At 43.5% G+C, this 24,440-nt stretch overlaps 1 protein-coding gene across 2 annotated transcripts in view; it reads right to left on the reverse strand.

The window, feature by feature from the left end:
• Positions 1-24,440, reverse strand: part of COL22A1 (collagen type XXII alpha 1 chain) — a 238,177-nt gene that overhangs the window by 7,383 nt on the left and 206,354 nt on the right. For both annotated transcript variants that reach the window (XM_081951041.1, XM_081951042.1), the window contains 12 exons: positions 23,622-23,675; positions 22,102-22,155; positions 18,488-18,532; positions 17,241-17,294; positions 16,542-16,595; positions 15,515-15,568; positions 12,681-12,752; positions 11,467-11,502; positions 10,790-10,834; positions 9,466-9,645; positions 8,510-8,576; positions 1,891-2,073 (listed from right to left, as the gene is read on the reverse strand). In XM_081951041.1, coding sequence (XP_081807167.1) covers positions 1,891-2,073; positions 8,510-8,576; positions 9,466-9,645; positions 10,790-10,834; positions 11,467-11,502; positions 12,681-12,752; positions 15,515-15,568; positions 16,542-16,595; positions 17,241-17,294; positions 18,488-18,532; positions 22,102-22,155; positions 23,622-23,675 — 898 coding nt within the window. The remainder of the gene's footprint in view (positions 1-1,890; positions 2,074-8,509; positions 8,577-9,465; positions 9,646-10,789; positions 10,835-11,466; positions 11,503-12,680; positions 12,753-15,514; positions 15,569-16,541; positions 16,596-17,240; positions 17,295-18,487; positions 18,533-22,101; positions 22,156-23,621; positions 23,676-24,440) is intronic.

Raw genomic sequence — 24,440 nt, forward strand, 5'->3', positions numbered from 1 at the left:
CAATACAATACAATACAATACAATACAATAGTAGAGTTGGAAGGGACCTTGGAGGTCTTCTAGTCCAACCCCCTGCCTAGGCAGGAAACCCTATACCGTTCCAGACAAATGGCTATCCAACATCTTCTTAAAGACTTCCAGTGTTGGGGCATTCACAACTTCCGGAGGCAAGCTGTTCCACTGATTAATTGTTCTAACTGTCAGGAAGTTTCTCCTCAGTTCCAAGTTGCTTCTCTCCTTGATTAGTTTCCACCCATTGCTTCTTGTTCTGTCTACAGGTGCCTTGGAGAATAGCTTGACTCCCTCTTCTTTGTGGCAACCCCTGAGATATTGGAACACTGCTATCATGTCTCCCCTAGTCCTTCTTTCTCTTAAGCTAGACATACCCAGTTCCTGCAACCGTTCTTCATATGTTTTAGTCTCCAGTCCCCTAATCATCTTTGTTGCTCTTCTCTGCACTCTTTCTAGAGTCTCCACATCTTTTTTACATCGTGGCGACCAGAACTGAATGCAGTATTCCAAGTGTGGCCTTACCAAGGCATTATAAAGTGGTATTAACACTTCACATGATCTTGATTCTATCCCTCTGTTGATGCAGCCTAGGACTGTGTTGGCTTTTTTGGCAGCTGCTGCACACTGCTGGCTCATATTTAAATGGTTGTCCACTAGGACTCCAAGATCCCTCTCACAGTTACTACTATTGAGCACGGTACCACCTATACTGTACCTGTGCATTCCGTTTTTGTTGCCTAAATGTTATACTCCCAAAACAAAAAAAAATTGTTGCCTAAATGTTATACTCCCAAAACACTATATTTTTCAGACTATAAGATGTACTGGACTATAAGACACATTGGACTATAAGACACACCTAGATTTACAGGAGGAAAACAAGAAAAAATAGTTTTTGGCCTCCACATGTCACATTTTCGCCCTCCCTGGCCCCCAGAAGTACTCTGCAGTACACCACATGTCCCATTTTTGCCAAAAGGAGCTAACTTTCACCAAAAAATATGCCCATTTATGGCCTGTAGAGTGCTTCTGGGGGGCGGGGAAGGCTAAAATGGGATGTGAGAGGGTTTGGGAGCCCAAACATGGGCTCCTTGTTGGCAAAACGGGCTGTGTGGAGCACTGCAGAGTGCTTCTGGGGGCTGGGGAGGGCAAATACACGATGCACAGAGGGTTTAGGAGCCCAAAATCCAGCCCGTATTCAGTCTATAAGATGCACCAAAATTTTCACCCACTTTTAGGGGGGGGGGGAGTGCATCATATACTCAGAAAAATACGGTATATGTTGACAGCAGGAAGACTCGTATGCACTAAAAAAATAGAAGGACACTTTGATTCCTACCCTGGACGAATGTTTGCAGACGTTGGTGAAGTTGGCTATTTTGATTAAAGAAACGAATGTAAGTACTTTTGTTTCCACATGGAGACAGCTCCTGAACTTTGAGCTTGAAGTGGAAAATAATGAAACTTTGATTTTGGGTTTTAACTATTTGATTGATAGATATTTATATAAATGGCTTGTTCATATTATTATGAAAAAACAAAAAAAGTTGTGATTTGATGTTAATGCCTCTCTGCAACAGAGAAAGTCAATGTTTTTTTTTCTTTTTTTCTCTTATCCTTCCTCACTTCTCCATACGGAGAACAGGGTGGAAATAAGACAATAAATTAAAAGCTATCAAGCTGATATTTCCTTCTACCTCCTATGATGTGTCAATCCATTTGAAAATACACATTTAGAAACCTTTCACCATAATCATTTCCATTGATTTGACCCACACAACATTTCACATTGCAAAAAATTGTCCATAGCCCTTAAAAGATCTAAACCAGAAGGGCAGATTGGATCTGAAGATGCTTTCCAGCTAAATGGCTACTCACCTTTTGGTCCCATAGGTCCCAACGGACCTTCTGAACCTGGTTGCCCAGGTCTGCCAGGTTCTCCTGGAGGGCCAAGTCGTCCTGGAAGGCCTTCCTTTCCAGGTGACCCAGGGGGCCCTGGTCTACCTTGAGGTGCTTTGATCTGGGAAGGCTGTAACTGACTTATGAGGTAGGGCAGTCTAGCTGTAGAAGAGAGAATACACAAAGAGTCAGACATGTTGAATTTGGTACTCAATACATTACGATGCAAAATTGTTGACCCAGTATTCATTGTATTGAGACAACATTTAGTAGACCACAACCTACCGTATTTTTCAGAATGTAAGACGCACCTTTTTCCCTCAAAAAGGAGGCTGAAAATCTGGGTGCGTCTTATACACTGAATACAGCATTTTTTGCCTCCCGAAACCCCGTCCCTTCATCAAAATGGCCATGCATGGCTTTTAGGAAGCTTCCAGAGTGCTCCTGGTGGCTGGGGAGGGCAGAAATGAGCAAAAAACGGGCCATTTTTTGCTCAATTTCCTCCTCCCCAGCCCCCAGGAGCACTCTATAAGCTTAAAGGCTATGCATGCCCTTTGTTTGTTTAAAAAACGGACTCGTTTTCGTGAAAAATGAGCCATTTTTTGCTCATTTTTTGTGGGGGCACCCCCCCAGGAGCACTCTACAAGCCTTCTAAAGGCTATTCATGACCCCCCCTTTTTTGAAAAAAAGGCCCATTTTCATGAAAAACGGAGCGTTTTTGAGAGTTCTGCAGAGTGCAAAAACTTTTTTTTTTAATTTGCCTCTCCAAAATCTTGGTGTGTCTTATACTCCGGTGCATCTAATACTCTGAAAAAATTACGGTATTTCTTGGTAAGCTAGAAAAATATGGGATAGACACAGAGGTGGTATCCAGCCAGTTCTGACAGGTTCTGGAGAAGTTGCAGTGGAAATTTTGAGTAGTTCTGAGAACCGGCAAATAGGCTGGCCCCGCCCCCGCTGCCTCCCAGCTGATCTTCTTTTGTTGCCCTGAACAGGAGAATGGAGCTGGGAAGCAGGTTAGTGGGGTGGGGTGGGAGGGAATGGGGATTTTGCAGTATCCTTCCCCTGCCGCACCCACAAAGCCACGCCCACAAAGCCACACCGCACCCACAAAGCCACGCCCACAGAACCAGTAGTAAAAAAAATTTGAATCCCACCACTGGATAGACGACATCACCACCAGAGGGATTTATAAGATATCCATGGAACTCTGTACCTTCCCACCAAAGGGGTGCCTTTTTATTTGCCTGCACTTGCGTGCTAAGTTGGCAAGTGCTAGGGCAAGAAACAGCAGTTCACCCCTTTATGTGGCACTTGGGTCGCAAACCTAGTAAGCTCAGCATCTTTAACCACTGAGCCATTGTGCCCCTTCTATCTATTAAGTTTAGCCTAATAAAGGTTTATTGAAAGCAAAGGGAGAAAGCGATGGCAGAGGGTGATAGGGTTAGTTAGATGAACATGAATTTGGGGCAAATTCTGGGAGATGGTGGAGGATGGTTGGGCTGGCATACTTTGATCCATTGGGTTGGGAAGTGTTGGCCAAATGTAATGACTGAACAAATAAAGATTTGAAGTCGAGTGGATCTCTCAGTGTTATCCCTGGGCCTGACATCAAAATAAAACTCAAAACACATCGTAAAGTCAAAAAAATAAATAAATTAAGAATTAGAAGCATGGGAAAAAAGATGCATAACTTTTCAGATACTCCAAACAGTGACGTGCAGTCAGGTGAGGCAAGTGAGGCACAGCCTAACCTCTCATCATCAGGGCAGCGAGTCATTCGATGGGAAACTTGCCTTTTGGGAGGAATGGCCCAGCTTGGCTCCCGCTTTCGATCTGCCGCCCAACGACCGAACGGAGAAGCTAAGAGGCAGGAGAGACAAAGCAGGAGCCAAGCCGAGTCATTCCTTCCAAGGGGCAAGTTTCCTATCGAATGACTCGCTGCCCTAGACTCGAGGCTCCAGTCCAGCCTGCGGTGCTTGCAGCCCCCGCCAGCTCCTCCAGGGACTCCCAAGCTCGGCACCAGAGAGCCGCCGCGAGAGAGGCCAGCCAGATTGCCCGGGCGGAGGCAGAGTTTCCCTTTGTTCTTTCGAGTGTGGGAAGCGGGGAGGGGAGAGGCTTCCTCCGCTCCGTCCGCTCCCCATCTGCACTGCCCTCGCCCGACAAGCGCGCCCCGGATTTCGTGCAACTCTGGCAGGCGGTGCCGTGGCCGAATCCCAGGGCGGAGGGCGGCAGGTTGCAACTGAGCATGCCTGACTGTGGAATTCTGGGAGTTGAAGTCCACAAGTCTAAAAAAATTGCTGCCTCACCAGCTATAAACCTCACTGCACGTCACTGACTCCAAATATCAAGAAAGTAAAGCCGAATCCCAAGGCAAATCCCAAGCAATTCAAAACATGTCACAGTTGTGGAACAATGCAAGAGAAGGTCTTCCATATGCCAGACCTGGGACAACAAGACCTCGTCTAAAGAACACAGTAGAACCTTAGTATAAATATCTTCATAAATGTTTAATTTTCTCCTCAAATAACTTCTTCAATCATTCCTCTTCTCCTATACTCTTCCACAATTCACCTTCCGGATAAAGCTCAAGACGCACCTATTTCAAGTAGCTGGCCTGGCTCAACCATAGTTCGTTCACACTGCTCCTGACGGGTTTTTTAATTTTTGTGACTTTTAGACTTTTATAAGGGGATTTTAAACTTGTTTTAATTGTCTTTTCTTATTTTTATACCTCCTCCATGTACACGTGTTCATTTATTCTGTGTGTGTATTGTCCTTATTGTTTTTATGTGTTTTATTGTACGCCGCCCCGAGTCCTTCGGGAGAGGGAGCGGCTAAGAAATAATTTTTTTTATTTTATTATTATTATTATTATTATTATTATTATTATTATTATTATTATTATTATTATTGTATTAGCTGTGGTGGAATAAAACTTTCTCTCTGTGTGTCCTCCCTCCCCCCTCCCCCCCTCTCTCTGTCATATATCTATTTCTCCTTCCCTGCCTCCCTCCCCCCTCCATTTATCCATCTATCTATCGTCTATATATTATCTATCTCTCCTTCCCTTCCTCCCTCTCTGTCTCATCTCTCTTCTTCCCTGCCTCTCTCACCATCTCTCCATTTATCAATCTATCTACCATCTATATATTATTTCTCTCTTTCCCTCCCTCCCTCTCTCATTATCTCTCCTTCCCTCTATCCCTCCCCTTCTCCATTTATCCATCTATCTACCATCTATATATTATTTCTCTCTTTCCCTCCCTCTCTCTCTCTCTCTCATTTATCTCTCCTTCCCTCTCTCCCTCTCCCTCCCCTTCTCCATTTATCCATCTATCATCTATATATTATCTATCTCTCCTTCCCTCCCTCCCTTCCTCCCTCTCTCATCTCTCTTCTTCCCTGCCTCTCTCACCATCTCTCCATTTATCAATCTATCTACCATCTATATATTATTTCTCTCTTTCCCTCCCTCCCTCTCTCATCTATCTCTCCTTCCTTCTCTCCCTCCCCTTCTCCATTTATCCATCTATCTACCATGTATATAATTTATCTCTTCTTCCCTCCCTCCCTCTCTCTCTCATCTATCTCTTCTTCCCTCCCTCCCTCCACCCTCTCCATTTATCCATCTATCTATCATCTATATATTATACATCTCTCCTTCCCTCCCTTTATCTCTCTCTCCCTCCCTCCCCCCCTATTCCTGATTTTGTTTCACCCCAGAACTAGTTTCTCCCTTCATCCACTACTTTGAAATCAGAGCAAGGTTTGGTCTTTGTGGAATAGGCGCAGTTTTTATTTCCTCATTTTTAAACAAAAGAAGTTGCAAAGTTCTGTGCAGAAGGAGCAATGTGAAAAGGTTTTGCTTACAAGCTCCCAGTGATATCCTAAGGGGTAGTTGGACACCCTTAGGAGCAATCTTTAGAGCACGTAACAGCTGGGCTAGAAGCTCATAGACTGCCTGCCTTTTAAAAATGTTCAAAAGAGAACAACAAGAAGAAGAAGAAGAAGACAAATCCCTCACCACTACGAAGTAATAAATAACAATGCACCTTTATATTATGTGCCTCTTCTAACCAAGTGAAGACATTTTTATTTTCCTTGGGAAATTACTTTGAAAAATGCTTTCGCTTGCAGAATATTTTTAGCTGCTGCCACGTAATATTGTTAATTTTTTTTCTTTCCTTCATGCATATTTTACTGTTTTATGATATTTATTATTTACCACTCTATAACCTACAGAAGAAAGGACAGCATGCAAAACTTCTGCTTAACATTGAATCAGAAACTATAGAAAAGGAATGGTTGTTCGTATGCTGGAAACATTCACCCCCAGAAACCTAAATTAATGAACTTGGCAATGTTGTAGAGAACAATTAGGTTCCAGAAAAAAAAAAAACGCGGATGAGAACATATTTAAAAGCAATGGGCCTGCCAGTGTCTCCTATCATCGATCCAATAGAGAAGAATATGCTTCTCAAAAGCAAAGTACCACTTTAGCAGGACCTTAGAGGTCTTCTAGTCCAACCCCCTGCTCAGGCAGGAGACCCAATGCCATTTCAGACAAGGGGCTGTCTCGTCTCTTCTTTAAAAGCCTCCAGTGATAAAGCCCTCACAACTTCTGAGAGCAAGCAGTTCCACTGATTAATTGTTCTAACTGTTAAGAAATTTCTCCTTAGTTCAAGGTTGCTTCTCTTCCTTAATTAGTTTCTATCCATTGGTTCCTATCTCACCTTGTGGTGTTTTGAAAAATAGGTTGACCCCCCTCTTCTTTGTGGCAGCCCCTCAAATACTAGAATACTGCTATTGTGTCAACTTAGTTTATGCAAGCAAACCAAAGACCAATTCTCGAATACAGCTCATCTGCCTGGAATCCACACTGTATATCAGACATAAATGCAATTGAGCAGGTCCAGAGGTATTTCACAAGAAGAGTCCTCCACTCCTCTGCTCGCAACAGAATCCCTTATGCCACCAGGCTTGAAATTTTGGGCTTGGACAACCTGGAACTATGCTGCCTACAGTCTGACCTAAGCATAGTACACAAAGTGTCTGCTATAACATCCTACTTGTCAATGACTACTTCGGCTTCAACCACAATAATACACAGTCAAACAATTGATACAAACTCAAGGTAAACCGCTCCAAACTTGATTGCAGAATATACGACTTCAGCAACAGAGTGGTCAAGGCCTGAAATGTTCTACCTGACTCCGTTGTTTAGGTCCCAGAAAACTTAATTAATGAACTTGGCAATGTTGTAGAGAGCAATTAGGTTCCAGGAAAAAAAAAACTGTTTAAAAGCAATGGGCCTGCCAGTGTCTCCTATCATCGATCTAACAGAGAAGAATATGCTTCTCAAAAGCAAAGTACCACTTTGTCAGGACCTTAGAGGTCTTCTAGTCCAACCCCCTGCTCAGGCAGGAGACCCAATGCCATTTCAGACAATTTTGGGCTTGGACAACCTGGAACTATGCTGCCTACAGTCTGACCTAAGCATAGTACACAAAATTGCCTGCTACGATGTCCTACCTGTCAATGACTACTTCAGCTTTAACCACAATAATACACGAGCACACAATAGATACAAACTCAAGGTAAACCGCTCCAAACTCGATTGCAGAAAATACGACTTCAGCAACAGAGGGGTCAATGCCTGGAATGCTCTACCCGACTCTGTTGTTACATCCTCAAACCCCCATAGCTTCAACCTTAAACTCTCTACTGTGGCCCTCACCCCATTCCTAAGAGGTCCATAAAGGTGGCGTGCATAAGCGCACCAGTGTGCCTACCATCCCTGTCCTACTGTCTCCATGTATTTATTCTCATTTCCTTTGTTCATATTCATGTTTATACTTATACCTGTTATCTTGTACATATCTGATGAAATAGATCGATAGATCGATAAATAGATAGATAGAAAGAAAGAAACAATGAATGAATGAATGAATGAATGAATGAATGAATGAATGAATGAATCAATAGTAATAGGGAATTTTAATTACATTGATAAAAGTATCGATGTATTTTTTTTTCTCCTGAAAAAGGAGAACAAAATTGATGGGGGGAGCTTTAAAAACAGAATTAGAAAGTTGCAAAAAGTTTAAACAATGCAGCTGCAAAAGAAAAAAAAAACTTTCTGCTACAAAAAAAGACAGATGAAAAGTCCACAAGAAAAGTATTGAAAGGAAGAAGTTTAAAATTCCAGAGAAGCTCAAATTTATTAGAGATACAGTATTTGAGAGGTGCTAAAGGGGCTTATTATCTTATATATTATCTATAACCATGGATTATATATAACATGGGTTGCATATAATCCATGTAAAAAGAAAGTTAGAGGCAAAATTAAAAAGCTTAGCACGATTTAGATGTACAGTGTAAACAAGAAGAAACTTCCTTCCTTCCTTCCTTCCTTCCTTCCTTCCTTCCTTCCTTCCTTCCTTCCTTCCTTCCTTCCTTCCACCCTCCCTCCCTCCCTCCCTCCCTCCCTCCCTCCCTCCTTCCTTCCTTCCTTCCTTCCTTCCTTCCTTCCTTCCTTCCTCTTCTGATCCTCAATCACTTGCCCACTTTTGGACTTCATAATACAAGTCCTTACCATCAAGTTGTTTTCCTAACTCTTCTTGGATGAGTCTTCGCAATGTTTCTGTTGATGGAGGATCCCCCTAGGAGATTAAAAAAAAAAGATGCCTTAAAACACCAGAGCTTAAAATACTGATGTTTATGAAGGAGTTTAACTCCTTTCTTAAGCAGATAAGAAAGTTTATCCATTCATTCTAAAGCTAAAATATGTAATACAGCAGCATTAAAAAAAAAAGACTTTAGGAGGCAGGTTCTAGCATTTTCAAAGACTTCATAGGGCCTTTGGTCACAAAACTTTGAAAGAATAGGCGCAACTGTTGTGCAATAATTCTAAATGGTTCCAATTTTAATACAGGAAAAGTTGAGGCATGCTATATCTACAAGAAAAAATTTGAATCAGTCATGAAGGATGCATGAGATTATTTCTCAATATTTCTCTATCTTAATAGCTATTGTGGCCCGCCAGCGGCCAGAGGAGCTGGCGGCAGACAGACAGTGAGGAGGTTAGGGAGGAACCTGAGCCACTCCTGGTGTCTGGGGAAGGCCCTGATGAGGGCTCTGTGTCGGAGGCAGAGAGGGGGCCAGGGCTGTATGACAGTTATCAGCTGCCTTCGGAGTCAGTGAGGCAGACGAACAACTGGAGCCTGTTCCCAGTGTGTGCATGCACAGAGTTGCCAGACAAAGAAAATAGCTAAGGAACAAGGGTCAATTTGGAAGTAAGGCCACAGGTGGATGGTGAATGGCCCCTTCCATAGGGAATAAAAGAGGAATGAAAGGGAAGTGGAGTTTGCAGGAGACATTTAGTTCATTTCAGTATTGCGGCGAGCTTGCACCAGAGTAAATGGTTTAAAGCATGATTAGCAGGCAGCATGGCCTCCATCGGTGTAATGGGAGGAGGTCTCCTGGTGTTTCAGTTGAATTCAGGAAAGCCAGAAACGGGCCAAATGAAAGTGCATTTCCCCCTAAACTCACTCTAGGCCCAGGAAATCCAGGTTGTCCAGGAGGGCCAGGAGGGCCAACTTGTCCTGATTCTCCTGATGGTCCCGAGGGACCCATTAATCCTGTGTGTCCTTTGCGTCCAGGAACTCCTGGATCACCTGGTGGTCCCTTCACTCCTGCTGGTCCTTTTTCACCTTTAGTTCCAGGATCTCCCTGATGGAAAAAAAAATGTAAAGATTGGAATGGATTGAACAAAAAATAATAATCTGATTTATTTATTTATTTGATTGCTTGATTGATCGCCACCCATCTTGCTTCAAAATGGTCTTTTTCCTTCTTACCTCTTCCTCCTTCCATTTTCCTGCAAGTTCAGGGTCCATTTCCCCCCCCGAAATCAACTGTTTATCCATTGGTTGCTACGGGATTTAGGGTTGAGACAGAAACTGACTCCAAGTTACCAGTTGGCTTCCATGCCTTAGATGGTACTAGAACTCACCGTCTCCTGGTTTCTAGCCTAGTGCCTTAACTACTAGACCAAGGTAAAAGGTAAAGGTTCCCCTTGCACAAATCTGCTAGTTGTTCCCAACTCTAGGGGGCGGTGCTCATCTCTGTTTCAAAGCCGAAGAGCCAGCGCTATCTGAAGACGTCTCTGTGGTCATATGGCTGGCATAACTAAAAGCCGATGGCGCACAGAACGCTGTTACCTTCCCACCAAAGTGGTCCCTATTTTTCTACTTGCATTTTTACATGCTTTCAAACTGCTAGGTTGGCAGAAGCTGGGACAAGTAATGAGAGCTCTCTCAATTACGTGGCGCTGGGGATTTGAACCGCTGAACTGCTGACCTTCTGACCGACAAGCTCAGCATCTTATCCACTGAGCCACCGCATCCCTGACTCTCAAATTAAGCAAAAGAAAATGTGATAACTCTTCAGCAGAGACCCATTAAAAATGCTGGATGGATAGACCAGAGCCTACTACTTTAGGTGTGTGTGTGTAAGGGGTGGGGGAATCAGTTAACAGAGTCACTCATGTCCCGCAGAACTCTAACTTTCTTCAAATGCCCTCTCTGGATGAAGAGAGAGTGCCTCCTCTATTGCAAACAGGAGATGAGGCTATCAACTGAAAGCCAGATATACAAGAATCCTAGAAATGATGAAATTGTAGCTGGGGTAATGATGAACAGAATGAAATTGATTCAGAAATACGTTAACCAGCAAGAATCTGTTTACCCGTGAGTGAATACAATGAGATTACATGTGGTATTCTACTACTACTGAGGTCTCGCGGAAAGCTGACCCTGGCATTTGTCAGCTTGAGTTTAAAATCTTAGGATATGAAGGAAGCTGTCAGACTTACCCTGTCGCCTTTTTGTCCATGTTCTCCTGGACTCCCTGAGGTGCCCTGAAAAGAGAGGAGTAGTCTAAAGCATGTGTAGGCTCCTACGGGTTCAGGTAGAACCCATAGCAAACGTTATGGCCGATTTGGAGAACTTCCAAATCCCACACCTGGCTGGCCCTGCCCCCCCCTGCCCCTCTCATACCGCCCATCCCAGGAATCTCCATGAGGCCTGCTTTGGATGCAACATAAGTGCACGGCCTGCCTGGAGGCTCGGGGGGGGGGGTGTCTTGCGGAAGGCCTCCGGAGCCTGGAGAAGCAGTTTTTGACCTCCCAGAGGCTCGAGGAAAGCCTCCAGAGCCTGGGGAAGGCAGAAACACGAAACACCATCCCCACTGTGGGGGCAGGAGGCCGACTAGGCCATGCCCACAATGGCCACGCCCACCCAGCAACAGGGCAGAGAACCCCTTGCTGAAATTTTTGGTCTAAAGACCAGTGATAAAGATAATTCTTTGTATGTATGTGTCTCGTCTCTCTTTAACGTACTAATGTGAAAGGGAAAATTAATTATATTGCATGAATTATAATGACGCTTGTACTCGCAAGCAGAAAATTTAAAAAAAAGCCAGCTTCAAAGGTGTTCACTCTTAGTAGCATTAATAAATCAATCTTTTTGTGCGAGGAAGGTAATGAAATACCTCTTTCCCTTGGACGCCCTTTTCACCAGGTTCTCCCTGCGGAAAAGAGAGATAAACCAGATTATGCAGCATGGCAGATAATCTACAACAGTGTTTCTCAAACTTTGTAAGTTTAATATATACATACAGAAAAGGGAAGCAGTATGCTCCCTCCCATATTTGGGCATACCAGGGGTTGGACACAATACATACATACATACATACATACATACATACATACATACGTGTGTGTGTGTGTATGTATATATATTTGCTTTGTTCATCTTTTTTTCTTTCATTGACATGTACTTGTAAATATATATACACACACAGGCATACACACAAAGATGCACAAACACACACATACACACACACACATATATATATATATGCGTGTGTGTGTGTGTGTGTGTGTGTGTGTGTGTGTGTGGTATGTATACCAAATAATAATACTGTACAATGCAGATGTTTAACTTTAAACCATTGATTGATTGATTGATCGATTCATTCATTCATTCAATCATTCAATCATTCATATTTCACATTTCTTAAGCACCCATCTCTCTTGGAGATTTAGCTTCAGACGGAAACCTTTATTACATAACAAATAAATGTAAGTATATTTCCCTTTCCAACAGAAAACAAAGGCCAACCTTGTCTTGGGTTGGGAAGTAAGTTGGGCTAGAACTGTTTAGGAGACCATCATATGTCCCAAGATAGATGAAAAGCCAAAGGAATATTCTAGAACTGTGATGGCAAAACTATAGCATGCGTGCCACAGGTGGCACACAGAGCTTTCTCTGTGGGCACATGCCCCGTCACCAGCTGGCCTTCACATGCCCCAAAGTACCAGAAAATGGCCCGAAAGTGCCCCCCAAAATGGCTGAAAAACAGCCTTAAAAATGGCCTGAAAAGAGCTCTGAAAAAGGCTCAAAAACAGCCAAAAAACAAGCATGTGCACACCGGCCAGCTGGTCTTGCTCTGGCATGCACACATGCACACATGTTCCGATTTGGGCACTCAGTGCTGAAAAGTTTCCCCCATCACTGTTCTAGAAGATAGCAGTGGTTAACTCCTTCAGCGCTATTGTGAAGGAAGCTATAGAAATATTCTTGCAGAGTCATCTGGAAACCCAACTCAGATTCTGCTTTGCCTTACCTTAATGAGGACCTCCTAATTACTCTACATTTTTGCATTTTAACACCAGCATGAATCGTCATCAATTTGCTACTTACAGGAAGACCTCGTGGCCCAATGAAACCAGGAACACCTGGGCTGCCGCTTTCCCCTTTGCTTCCCTTGGAACCCTTGGGATGAGAAAGGGAAGACGTAAGGGCTAAAGAATCGTCTGATCAATCCCATTCCAAAAGAATATGACGTCTAGAGTCAAGAAGCATCTTCTTCCCCAACTGACTTGATTCCCCAGAAGCAATCAAAGTGGTAAAGTTTGCACCTTTTCTCAGTGACTGTACAGCATGCTGCAAACCTATTGAGATGCCTTATTACTTGCATAAGAGATGCTGATGATGTCTCCGAAGTAAAACTTTGAAGAAAAATGTTAATTTTAGATAGTTCTTTGGGACACCTGTGCAAAAATGTAGAGTCTCTTGGTTCTAGAGCCATGGTGGTGCAATCGTTAGAGCGCAGTACTGCAGGTTACTTCTGCTGTTCACCGGCTGCCTGCAGTTTAGCAGTTCGAATCTCACCAGGCTCAAGGTTGACTCAGCCTTCCATCCCTCCGAGGTAGGTAAAATCCAGATTGTTGGGGCCAATATGTTGACTCTGTAAACCACGTAGAGAGGGCTGCAAAGCACTATGAAGCATTATATAAGTCTATGTGCTATTGCTAGTGCTTGTGACCATTTGATGTGAGCAAATTTGATACATTAGACACTTCTTCTTTAAGGACAATTTTAGTCTGATGGTTTTTTCCCCCTTTTCTCTATCTCTCTCTCTTTTCTTTTTTCTTTTAGGTAAGTGACATGACTAGAAGTTAGGAAAGAATGAAAAAGTCTTTAAATAAAAGGTAACATGATTAAAAGCTAGAATAAATGATAGAAGTAAGGGAAGGGGAAATATTAGTGTATACATTTTTATATAATAAAATGGAAGTAATAACAAGAGAAAATGTGGAATAATTGAACAACGATAGACTGCAGCCTAATATAAATGTGCATTATTATTAGAAATACATAAGTTGATTGAATGTAATAATTATGATTAACTTTATTATTTTCATTTGCATTAGATTGTATGACACTCAGGTGCCACACTTTTCACGCATCGATTTGATATATTTACAAAAAATAAAAAATAAAAATAAACTTGGGGTGGGTGGGTGTAAAAGGAGAATTTTAAGTTAGGACAAGGATGGATATTCTGCAAGTTTCATGCTTCCTGTGGCTTCCACTTCCACAAACTGGTCTCAAAAGCAGCGATCAAAAGTAGTGATGTTATTTTGGGATTATATTGAAAATACGTATGTCAAAAAACTCCCATATAACTCTGAAAGGCTTGCAATGATATTGATATTAAAGCCATCTCAAAATGATTTTTAAAAAGATACATTTTGAGCCTGGGATGAAAGGGTGGGGGAGAAGATAAGGCTGAGCTTCAACGGCAGTTCTTTCATACGGTAATATATGAAAAATGTAACAATTTTGCGACAGGATGCGATTGCCTATATGAGAAGAAGAGATATTCTCACAAATAGTTTGGACCAAATGTCTGTTAGTCTTAGCACATCAAAACGAGCACTTTGATTTGGCCTTGAAAGGCAACAAGGAACTGCTGTACTTATCTTCGCACATCAATAAGATTATAAACATCTTAATAATGCTCTTTCTTGGAGTTTTGACAAGGGCAATTTGATTCCAATAAAAATCTGTCCAATTTTATCACAGTGCCTTGACCTCTAACTTCCCATAAATCCCAAAGCATTCTTTCACATCTCTTGCCATGGATGTATTCTGGGATTATTCTGGTCTATTTCCTATCTACTTAATATGTTAGTCCAGTCCCTTGCTCATTTCAGATAAACCCCAATAAAAGATAAGGTCCCCCTCGTACATATATGCTAGTCGCTCCCGACTCAAGGGAGCGGTGGTCATCTCTGTTTCAAAGCCAAAGAGCCAGCGCTGTCCGAAGATGTCTCTGTGGTCATGTGGCCAGCATGACTAAATGCCGAAGGTGCATGGAACGCTGTTACCTTCCCACCAAAGATGGTCCTTAGTTTTCTACTTGCATTTTTACACGCTTTCGAACTGCTAGGTTGGCAGAAGCTGGGACAAGTAATGGGAGCTCCCTCCATTACGCAACGCGAGGGATTCGAACCATCGAACTGCCGACCTTTCTGATCAACAAGCGCAGAGTCTTAACCACTGAGCCATCACGTCCCATGGACCCCAATTAAATACCCTCAAAGGATGACTATCAATCTTCTGTTTCAACTACTTTTATTTTAAAATCCATTGTTACAATATATATCTTGCTTTCCAGAAGAAGGGAATAGAAGGGGACTATTTTCTGTGTCATCTGAAGAACACTAACTTCAAGAGCTTTTCTCAATGTGTAGCTAAAATCAAGGCGTGCCCATTCTTACAGTAGTAGCTACTCCTACCTACCATCTTGTTGTATACAACTATCTGCCAGGATGGGACAACTGATACCTTGCATTTTATCATGCAAGTGACATAAATAATACATGGTTAACTCTGCAGATCACAAAATGACATCATGATGCATAATGGCCTCACTGTAACTGCTGTGCCAAAGATGCTTTTTCAAAAGACAATGGGACTTCCTTGAGGACATTTTGCTTCTCCTCCAAGAAGCTTCTTCAGTTCTGACTCTTGAGTTCTGACAGTTCCGACTGAAGCTTCTTGGATGAGAAGTGAAATGTCTTCAAGTAAAAAAAAACAGAGGAAGTCCAATTGCCTTTTGAAAAAGCATCTTTGGGACAACCATGACCTGAATGGCTGAGAATCTCCACAGACATATAGCTGCTATGCTGTTGCCTATGCTGTTGTGAGTTCATACTTGTGATGGAGATGGTAAATAGAATACTTACTGGGTTACCTGCAGGACCAGGTTCTCCAGATATTCCTGGAGGTCCAGTCTTGCCCTAAAGAAAGGAAGACCACAATCAACCTCAAAATATATGAAGAACACCAATGAATGGAACCAACGTCCTATGACCAGAAACTTCTCTTCTGGATAATTTGTTTTGGCCCAACATCCTTTATTCCAAGGGTTGAGAGAAACTGATCTGTCAGCCTTTGGATATCAAACACCAGCCATCCGGTTCAATTTGGTGGCCAGTCACAAAATAATGTGAAACTTACATAAGACATTCTGGATTGATTGTTTATAAGTAACTAAAGGCCTTTTTGTTGGCTCTCTCTTAAAACATGTACTGTTCAGCAACATCCGAAGTCATTATATTTTTGATAATTTGCAATATCTATCTAAGGAAAGGAAAGGAAAGAAGAAAGGGAAAGGAAGGGAAGAAAAAGGAAATGAAAGGAAGGGAAAGGAAGGAAAAGGAAGGAAAAGGAAGGAAAGGAAAGAAGGAAGGGAAGGGCTGGGAGGGGAGGAAAGGAAAGGAAAAGGAAAAAGAAAGGGAAGGGATGGAAAGGAAAAGAAAGAATAAAGGGAAGGAAAGGAAAGGAAAGGAAAGGAAAGGAAAGAAGAAATTGAAGGAAAGGGAAGGGGAGGGAAGGAAAAGAAAAAAAGAAAGGGAAGGGAAGGGAAGAAAAGAAGAAAGGGAAGGGAAGGGAAGAAAAGAAGAAAGGGAAGGGAAGGGAAGAAAAGGAAAGGAAATAAGAAATTGAAGGAAAGGGAGGGGAAGGGAAGGAAGGGGAGGGAAAGGAAGGGGAGGAAAGAAAAAAGGGAAGGGAAGGGAAAGAAAAGGAAAGGAAGTCTCTGCTCCATGCAATCAACATTAATTAATGCCATCCAAAAGAAAATTTTCCTTTCGCAACATCTTCACTATGATACAGCATCCAATCTCTATACATAGACTATCCTGAATGCTTGTAAACTGCAAGGGGTCTCCCAGAATCGGAACAACTCATTCACTAGGCAAAGTAACTCACTGCTATTCCTCGAAATCCTCGGGGGCCTTCTGGTCCTGCAGGCCCTGGATCCCCCTGGAATAGAAGAGAGGAAAATACCATACATCATAGTCTCATTGAAGGTTAAGAAGCTCAGAAGCCACAGTTGTCTCAGAAGTCACGGCTGATCCCTGATCTCAGACAGCCAGTGCTATCTGTCTTCTAGGTCAACCTTCAATGATGGAGTTCCCACAACAGGGGAGGCAATCTATTCCAGGGATTAATTGTCAGAAAATGTCTCCTTACTTCTAGGTTGGGTGTATCTTTAACAAGTTTCCACCCATTACGGCTTGTTCTGCCTCTGGTGCTTTGAAGAATAAATCAATCCCCTCTTGTCTACGACAGCCCAAGTACTGGAAGACAGTTATCATGTCCCCCACTCATCCTTCTCTTTACTTCCTTAGTCTTTACCTCTGGAGGCCATTTCAGGAACAACTCATATCTTAATAGGATGGCTTATTTTGTGATTAAATTGTAATGATCAAACAGGGATATGAGCTATGGAGTCGATGGGAGTCAGGATACACATTTAATCCAATAAGCCAGGTTTAGAGAATAGGATGACTGTCAGATGGTGGAGATTTGGAAGAAAATTTTAGAAATATTGTTACCATCGCTGCTACTACTACATTGAATCGCCTTTAAAGCTGACATAGAGCTTTTATTGTGCTTAAAACTTACATCTTTTCCCGAAAGCCCCTCCCGGCCTGGAGTTCCAGGTTGACCTGGTTCTCCCTGGAGTAAAGAAAAAGGATGGTGAAAATTCAGAATACAGTAAATCCTCCCATTTAAAAACTCTACATGCTCTATCGCAGTGATGGCAAACCTTTTTGGCACTGAGTGCCCAAGCCGGAATGCACGCACCCTGGGGCCCTGGAAACGCAAAGGCTACCTGGCCAATGCGCATGGGCACACCAGCCACCTGCTCTTCGTGTGCCCAGGAGCCCCAGAAACCTGGAGGCCAGTTGGCCAGTGTGTGCATGCGTAGGTGGCATGCACACCAGCCATCTGCAGAACTTGGCAAGGAGTCTCGGAGAGTTAAGAACCAATTAAGCAAACTAATTGTCTCCTGCAAACTCCACTTCCCTTTCGCTCCTCTTCTATTTCCTCTGGGAGGGGCCGTTCATCGTCCACCTGTGGCCTTACTTCGAAGTCGACCCCTATTTTTTAAGTGGTTCCCTTCGTCTGGCAAGTCTGCACATGTGCACACTGAGAACAGGCTCCGGCTGTTCATCTGCCTCAATTATGTCTGACTCTGAAGGCAGCTGATAACTGACATATGGCTCTGGCCCTATCTCTGCCTCTGACGCAGAGCCTTCATCAGAGCCTCCCCCAGACTCCAGGTCTGGTCCATCTTCCTTCCCAACCCCCTCACTGTCCGAGTCTGCTGCCAGCTCTGCAGGCCACCAGTGGACCACAACATCTTCCAGCTGTTCTTTGGCCTTCTCTTTTTGTATAGGCCTTGTATGATATGGAATCCCAAAACATCCTATCCAGGTGAGCAAACCACTTTATTTGCTGTTTTTATACATAGTTCAAGATTAGTTCTTTGCCAATTCTTTCTTTTATGCTCTGATTTCTGATGTTATCGCTTCTGATCACTCCAGCAGCTTCCATCAAACATCTCATTTCCATGGTGACTAACTTTGGTTTATGTTTTATTGTTTGGCACTGGTAACATAAGGTGGAGATGAGATGTTTCTTGAGATGTTCATGCTGCATCCTTTCCCTCAGCAAAATTGCATATCAGCTTTCAACAAGGAACACGGTTTATTATTATTTACATGGTTTCAAACTCGACATTTTCTTCTTCAGAAATCCATTGGATTCTGTTTTCTCCACCCCAAAGATGTAATGGGCAACAGTGACCTCCCAAATAGGCTTTTCTTTGCACCCAAATAATATTTGCACATATCCACATGACTTACTCTCATGCCAGGACTTCCTGCATCTCCTCTTGGACCCTTAAATCCCTGAAACAAAGAAATGAAAAAGGGGTCTGTAAATGTTCTCCCTCCAAAACTGACCCCTGAAAATGGTTCCTTAACTTCCTCCCAGCCTTTGACTTTAACTCCATCCCCATAATCCTTTTCTCTCTGTATCTCACTATCTCATTTCCTTGAGATGGTGTTTACTTTGCTTCTAAGTTTAAAGGCGGAGCCTGACACACATAGAATACAACACACACACACACACACACACACACACACAGCAGTGAGTTGCATGGTGAGACAATATTTGGACAATGTTATTGGCCGCCCTGTTTAGGGTGACCCGCTCCCTCTTATCACAGAGGACGCAGGGGGCGCCCTTGCAGGGCAGAGCAGAGGAGTTTGGGGAATATCTGCAGGACAAAGTCGCTCAGATCCGGAGCGGATGGGCGCCCCTCAGTGGACCAGACGGGCCGCCAACAGCGAGTCTTGTGAGGCCATCCTGGGAGGAGTTTGATTCTGTTGCCCCCGAGGATTTGGACAGGTTGCGTGGACGGCTGCGACCCACCACATGTTTAATGGACCCGTGTCCCTCCTGGTTGGTACTGGCATCTTGGGAGGTGACCCGAGGCTGGCTTCTGGGCCTGGTGAATGCCTCATTGGGTGAGGGATCCTTACCAGCCACCTTGAAGGAGGCGGTGGTGAGGCCCTTACTTAAGAGGCCTTCACTCGACCCAACGGAGCTAGCTAATTATCGTCCAGTCTCCAACCTTCCCTTTCTAGCGAAGGTTGTCGAGAATGTGGTGGCGCAGCAGTTTCCACGACACATTGACGAATCCGATTATCTAGACTCACGCCAGTCCGGCTTCCGACCCGGGCACAGCACGGAGACAGCCTTGGTCGCGTTGGTCGATGATCTCTGGAGGGCCAGAGATAGAGGTTGTTCCTCTATCCTGGTCCTATTAGACCTCTCGGCGGCTTTTGATACCATCGACCATGCTATCTTATTGCGCCGGTTGGAGGGGATAGGAGTCGGAGGTACCGTTCTGCGGTGGTTCAGCTCCTACCTCTCCGACCGGAAGCAATGTGTGTTGACAGGGGGGCAGAGATCGACCCCGAGGCCACTCACTTGTGGGGTGCCACAGGGGTCGGTCCTCTTGCCTCTCCTGTTCAACACATATGTGAAGCCGCTGGGTGAGATCATCCGTGGTTTTGGGGTTGAGTACCACCTCTACGCTGATGATACTCAGCTGTATATTTCAACCCCAAACCACTTCAACGAGGCTGTCGAAGTGATGTCCCGGTGTTTGGAAGCCGTCGGGGTCTGGATGGGGGACAACAGACTCAAGCTCAACCCCTCCAAGACTGAGTGGCTGTGGCTACCGGCACCTCGGTTCAGCCAGCTGATTCCATCGCTGGCCATAGGGGGCAAACAGTTGCTCCCTGTGGAACGGGCGCGCAATTTGGGCGTCCTCCTTGATGCCCGGCTGTCAATGGATGACCATGTGGCAGCCGTGGCAAGGGGAGCGTTCCACCAGGTTCGCCAGGTGCGCCAATTGCGCCCCCTACTGGACCGGGATGCCCTACGCACGGTCACTCATGCGCTGGTGACGTCCCACCTGGATTACTGCAACGCTCTCTACATGGGGCTGCCCTTGGGACGTGCCCGGAGACTGCAGTTAGTTCAGAACGCAGCCGCGCAGGCTGTGATGGGGAGTACGAGGTACTCCCACGTAACACCTCTCCTGCGCGAGCTGCACTGGCTACCTGTGGTTTTTCGGGTGCGTTTCAAGGTGCTGATTACCATCTTTAAAGCGCTCCATGGCACGGGACCTAGTTACTTGCGGGATTGCATCCTCCCACATACATCCCTGCGGCCAATTCGCTCACACAGGGAGGGGCTTCTCCTGGTGCCGTCCACTAGGCAATGCCAACGGGTGACACCAAGGAGTAGGGCCTTCTCTGTGATGGGCCCAACCCTCTGGAATGACCTCCCCCCCGACATTAGAACCACTACTGACCTCCGCTCCTTCCGGCAAAAATTGAAGACTCACCTGTTCCGATTAGCAGGCCTGGCATAATTACAACTGTTCCTCCTGGTAAATGTACTATTAACTGGTTATTTTAGGGGTATTGTTTTTAATTTAATTTGTGTGTGTTTTAGGGTTTAAAATTATATTTATATATACTGGCTCTGTACAGTTCTTTTAATTCTATTTTTAACCTCCTCCATTCTAACTGTACATATTCAATTCTATTTATTGTATTTTGATATATTTTTACATGGACTGTACACCGCCCCGAGTCCCTTTTGGGAGAGGGGGCGGTCTAGAAGCACGGTAAAATAAATAAATAAATAAATAATAAATAATGAAGGGAGGAGGTGGCTCAGTGGCTAAAATGCTGAGCTTGTCGATCAGAAAAATTGGCAGTTCGGTGGTTCGAATCCCCAGTGCCGCGTAATGGAGTGAGCTCCCATTACTTGTCCCAGCTTCTGCTAACCTAGCAGTTCGAAAGCATGTAAAAAATGCAAGTAGAAAAATAGGAACCACCTGAGGTAACAGTGTTTCCCCTGAGGTCAAACACAAGTTTCCCTCAGTGAAATTGAGTTTGACACTCCTGAGCCATAGCCATTTTGAAAGCTTATGCAGGAGGAAAAACAGATTTTGTCCAACTAACAAACACTGCTTAATTGGATAAGTGGCCTAGATATGAAACGGTATAGGGTTTCCTGCCTGGGCAGGGGGTTGGACTAGAAGACCTCCAAGGTCCCTTCCAACTCTACTATTGTATTGTATTATTGTATTCATATATAAAACAAATATCTAGGGAAGATTCTCAGTCCTCCAGGACATGGTTGTCCCAAAGGTGCTTTTTTCGAGAGGCAACTGGACTTTCTGGTTTTTCTTTGAAGACGTTTCCCTTCTCATCCAAGAAGCTTCTTCTGAAGCAGAGCTGAAGAAGCTTCTTGGATGAGAAGCAAAACGTTTGCAAAGAAAAACAGAAAGTCCAGTTGCCTCTCGAAAAAAGCACCTTTGGGACATATATAAAACACCTTCCATAAGAAACTCAAGACCCACTTGTTCAAATTAGCTGGCCTGGCCCAATTGTAATTGTAAGCAGAAATATAGTATAATTCTAATCCTGACCTTCCTGGATGGCATTTTAAATTTTTAAATTTGGGGTTTTTTAATTGGTTTTAATTGGAACTATTTTAACTATCGTTAGTTTGGTTATTGTACAGACTGTGTGTTTAATTTGGTTTGTCTGGGTTTTGTGTTTTGCTTTGTTGTCTATTGTATATTTATTGTCTGTACACCGCCCCGAGTCCCTTCGGGGAGAGGGGGAGGTTTATAAATTTAATAAACTAAACTAAACTAAACTAAACTTAATTAATTTTATGAGCTAATGCATTTTGAAATGTAACTGATAACTTAATATAGAACTCCTTGTTTTTTTTTTTTTTTACATCTTCCTCTTAGGTGTATCATATCACTAGGTCTTCTTTTCATACATCGTTGCTCCTGCTGTCCGTGTATGTCATGCCGTATGTTAAATAAATTAAAAATGTTTATTTATTCTGTCCTGGAACAGACTGTAACAGGACTTACCGGTGGTCCTCGGGCGCCCTCTTGACCTGGTAGCCCCGCTTCTCCAGGCTTACCCTGGAGGAAAAAAAAGCACATTTAGAATAGATTCTTGCACTGCTAAGCCATAAATAAAATTTCCATACTGCATTGGCATACCATATTTTCGGAGTATAAGACGCACCTTTTTTTCTCAAAAAAAGAGGCTGAAAATCTGGGTGCGTTTTATACACTGAATACAATATTTTTTGCCTCCCGAAGTCCCGCCCCTTCACCAAAATGGCCATGCACACCCTTATGGAGGCTTTCAGAGAGCTCCTGGGGGCTGGGGAGGGCAGAAATGAGCAAAAAACCATTTTCCCCCAGCCCCCCAGCACCACTCTATAAGCCTCCATAAGGCTATGCAAGCAATTTTTTTGACAAAAAATGGGCCCGTTTTTGCGAAAAACAGGCCTTTTTTGCTCATTTTTGCCCCACCAGCCCTCCAGGAGCACTCTGCAAGCCCCCCCCCCCCCCAAGGCTATTCATGCCTTTTATTTGAAAAAAAACGGGCCTGTTTTCATGAAAAATGGGCTGTTTTGGGGAGGTTTGTAGAGTGCAAATTTTTTTTTTGTTTGGAAAGCTCTTTAACTGATTGATGAGAATTAGATTGATGAAGTGCTGTCCCATCAGAAACACCTACCTATCTACTGTATTTCTCTCTATCTCTATTTCTCTCTCCCTCTACCTACGGTACGTACCTACCTACACACACTCTCTCTCCCTACCTATCTACTGTCTTTCTCTCTCCCCCCCCTCTATCTACCTACGTACCTACCAACTCTCTCTCTCCCCCCCACCTATCTACTGTATTTCTCTTTCTCTCTATTTCTCTCTCTCTATCCCTCTATCAACCTACCTACTCTCTCTCCCCCTACCTATCACTGTATTTCTCTCTCTCTTTCTATCCCTCTACCTACCTACCTACCTACACACTCTCTCTCCCTACCTACCTACTGCATTTCTTTATCTCTCTATCTCTCTCTATTTCTCTCTCTCTCTCTCTTTCCCTTTATCTCCCTACCTATCAACCTACTGTATTTCTCTCTCTTTCTCTCCCTCTCTATCCCTCTATCTACCTACCCACATTTTTTTTTTTAATTTGCCTCTTCAAAATCTTGGTGTGTCTTATACTCCGGTGCATCTTATACTCCGAAAAATATGGTAGTTTACACCAGGGGTCGACAACCTTAAACACTCAAAGAGCCACAAAGGTCCTAACCAGAAGCCCTCCCGTTCAATTCTGGAGCCGACTGGAAGTCCAATTCCCCCACCATAGTGTCTCCTCCTAGCACAGCACTTATCGAAACCTTTTCTTCTGAGATTAAATGCTATTTTACTTCCCTCACTGAGTGACATACAGATGCATGAAAGCATGGCTTGAAAAGTGTCTTTCCTCACACAAATGTATGAATACCTGTGACATTGTAGCCAAAACAAAACAAAACAAAGAATAGTGACAAAGAACATTAGGCGATTATATTAACAACAAACTATCTTCTTACGGGTTCCCCAGGTGATCCAGGCTTCCCATCTTTGCCATCCTTTCCAGGTACACCCTAAAACAAAACCCAAGCAGATAAACAAAATTAAAGATGCAAAGACATTGTGCAATATTTTTTTGAGAGATGGTTGTGAGGGGGGTGGGAACTGAGCCAAGATTACTAATTTAGGAAAATTAGACAAAATTAGATTATACCCAGTACCGAACCTGCAAACTCCACGTTGTGGAAAATCCACAGAGAATTTTTTTTTTAAAAAAAAAACCTAGGTTGTACGAAAAGGAGCAAGTCAAAACAATTAACTAGGGTTCATTGGTTCAGCCAATCAAATGCATAATGTACATGCACGCTGTTAGATATTAGCAATCGTTATAATGGTTTCCACCAAGGTCCTCTGCTCCGGCGGGAAGAGAGATTCAATCTCATTGGTCGAAGGGTCTGACAGCTCCCTATAAAAGGGCTGCTGTCAGACTGAACCTTTGCTGGATTGTACATAGTTGTTCTGTTACAATAAAGAGCTGTTGTTGCCTTTAGCCTGAGTGTGCCTTTCCTTTACCCAATCTAACACACACCAAATAATATTTCATTTATCTAAAATGATGTATCCCTTTTCATAGATAAACACCTCAGATGCATTAGGCCATGCTTCTAACAGTGGAGCGAAAAGTGTTTAATGAGTTGATTAATGGTGTTGACTGCAAATTAGTTCCATGCTAATATGATGATGGTGTTATCCATTCAGTCAGAATAACAGAGTTGGAATGGACCTTGGAGGTCTTCTAGTCAACCTCTTGCTCAAGTCATGAAACCCTATACTATTCC

The sequence above is a fragment of the Natrix helvetica genome, assembly GCF_964273705.1.
Source record: "Natrix helvetica genome assembly, chromosome: 4".
In the NCBI taxonomy this organism is placed as follows: Eukaryota; Metazoa; Chordata; class Lepidosauria; order Squamata; family Natricidae; genus Natrix; species Natrix helvetica.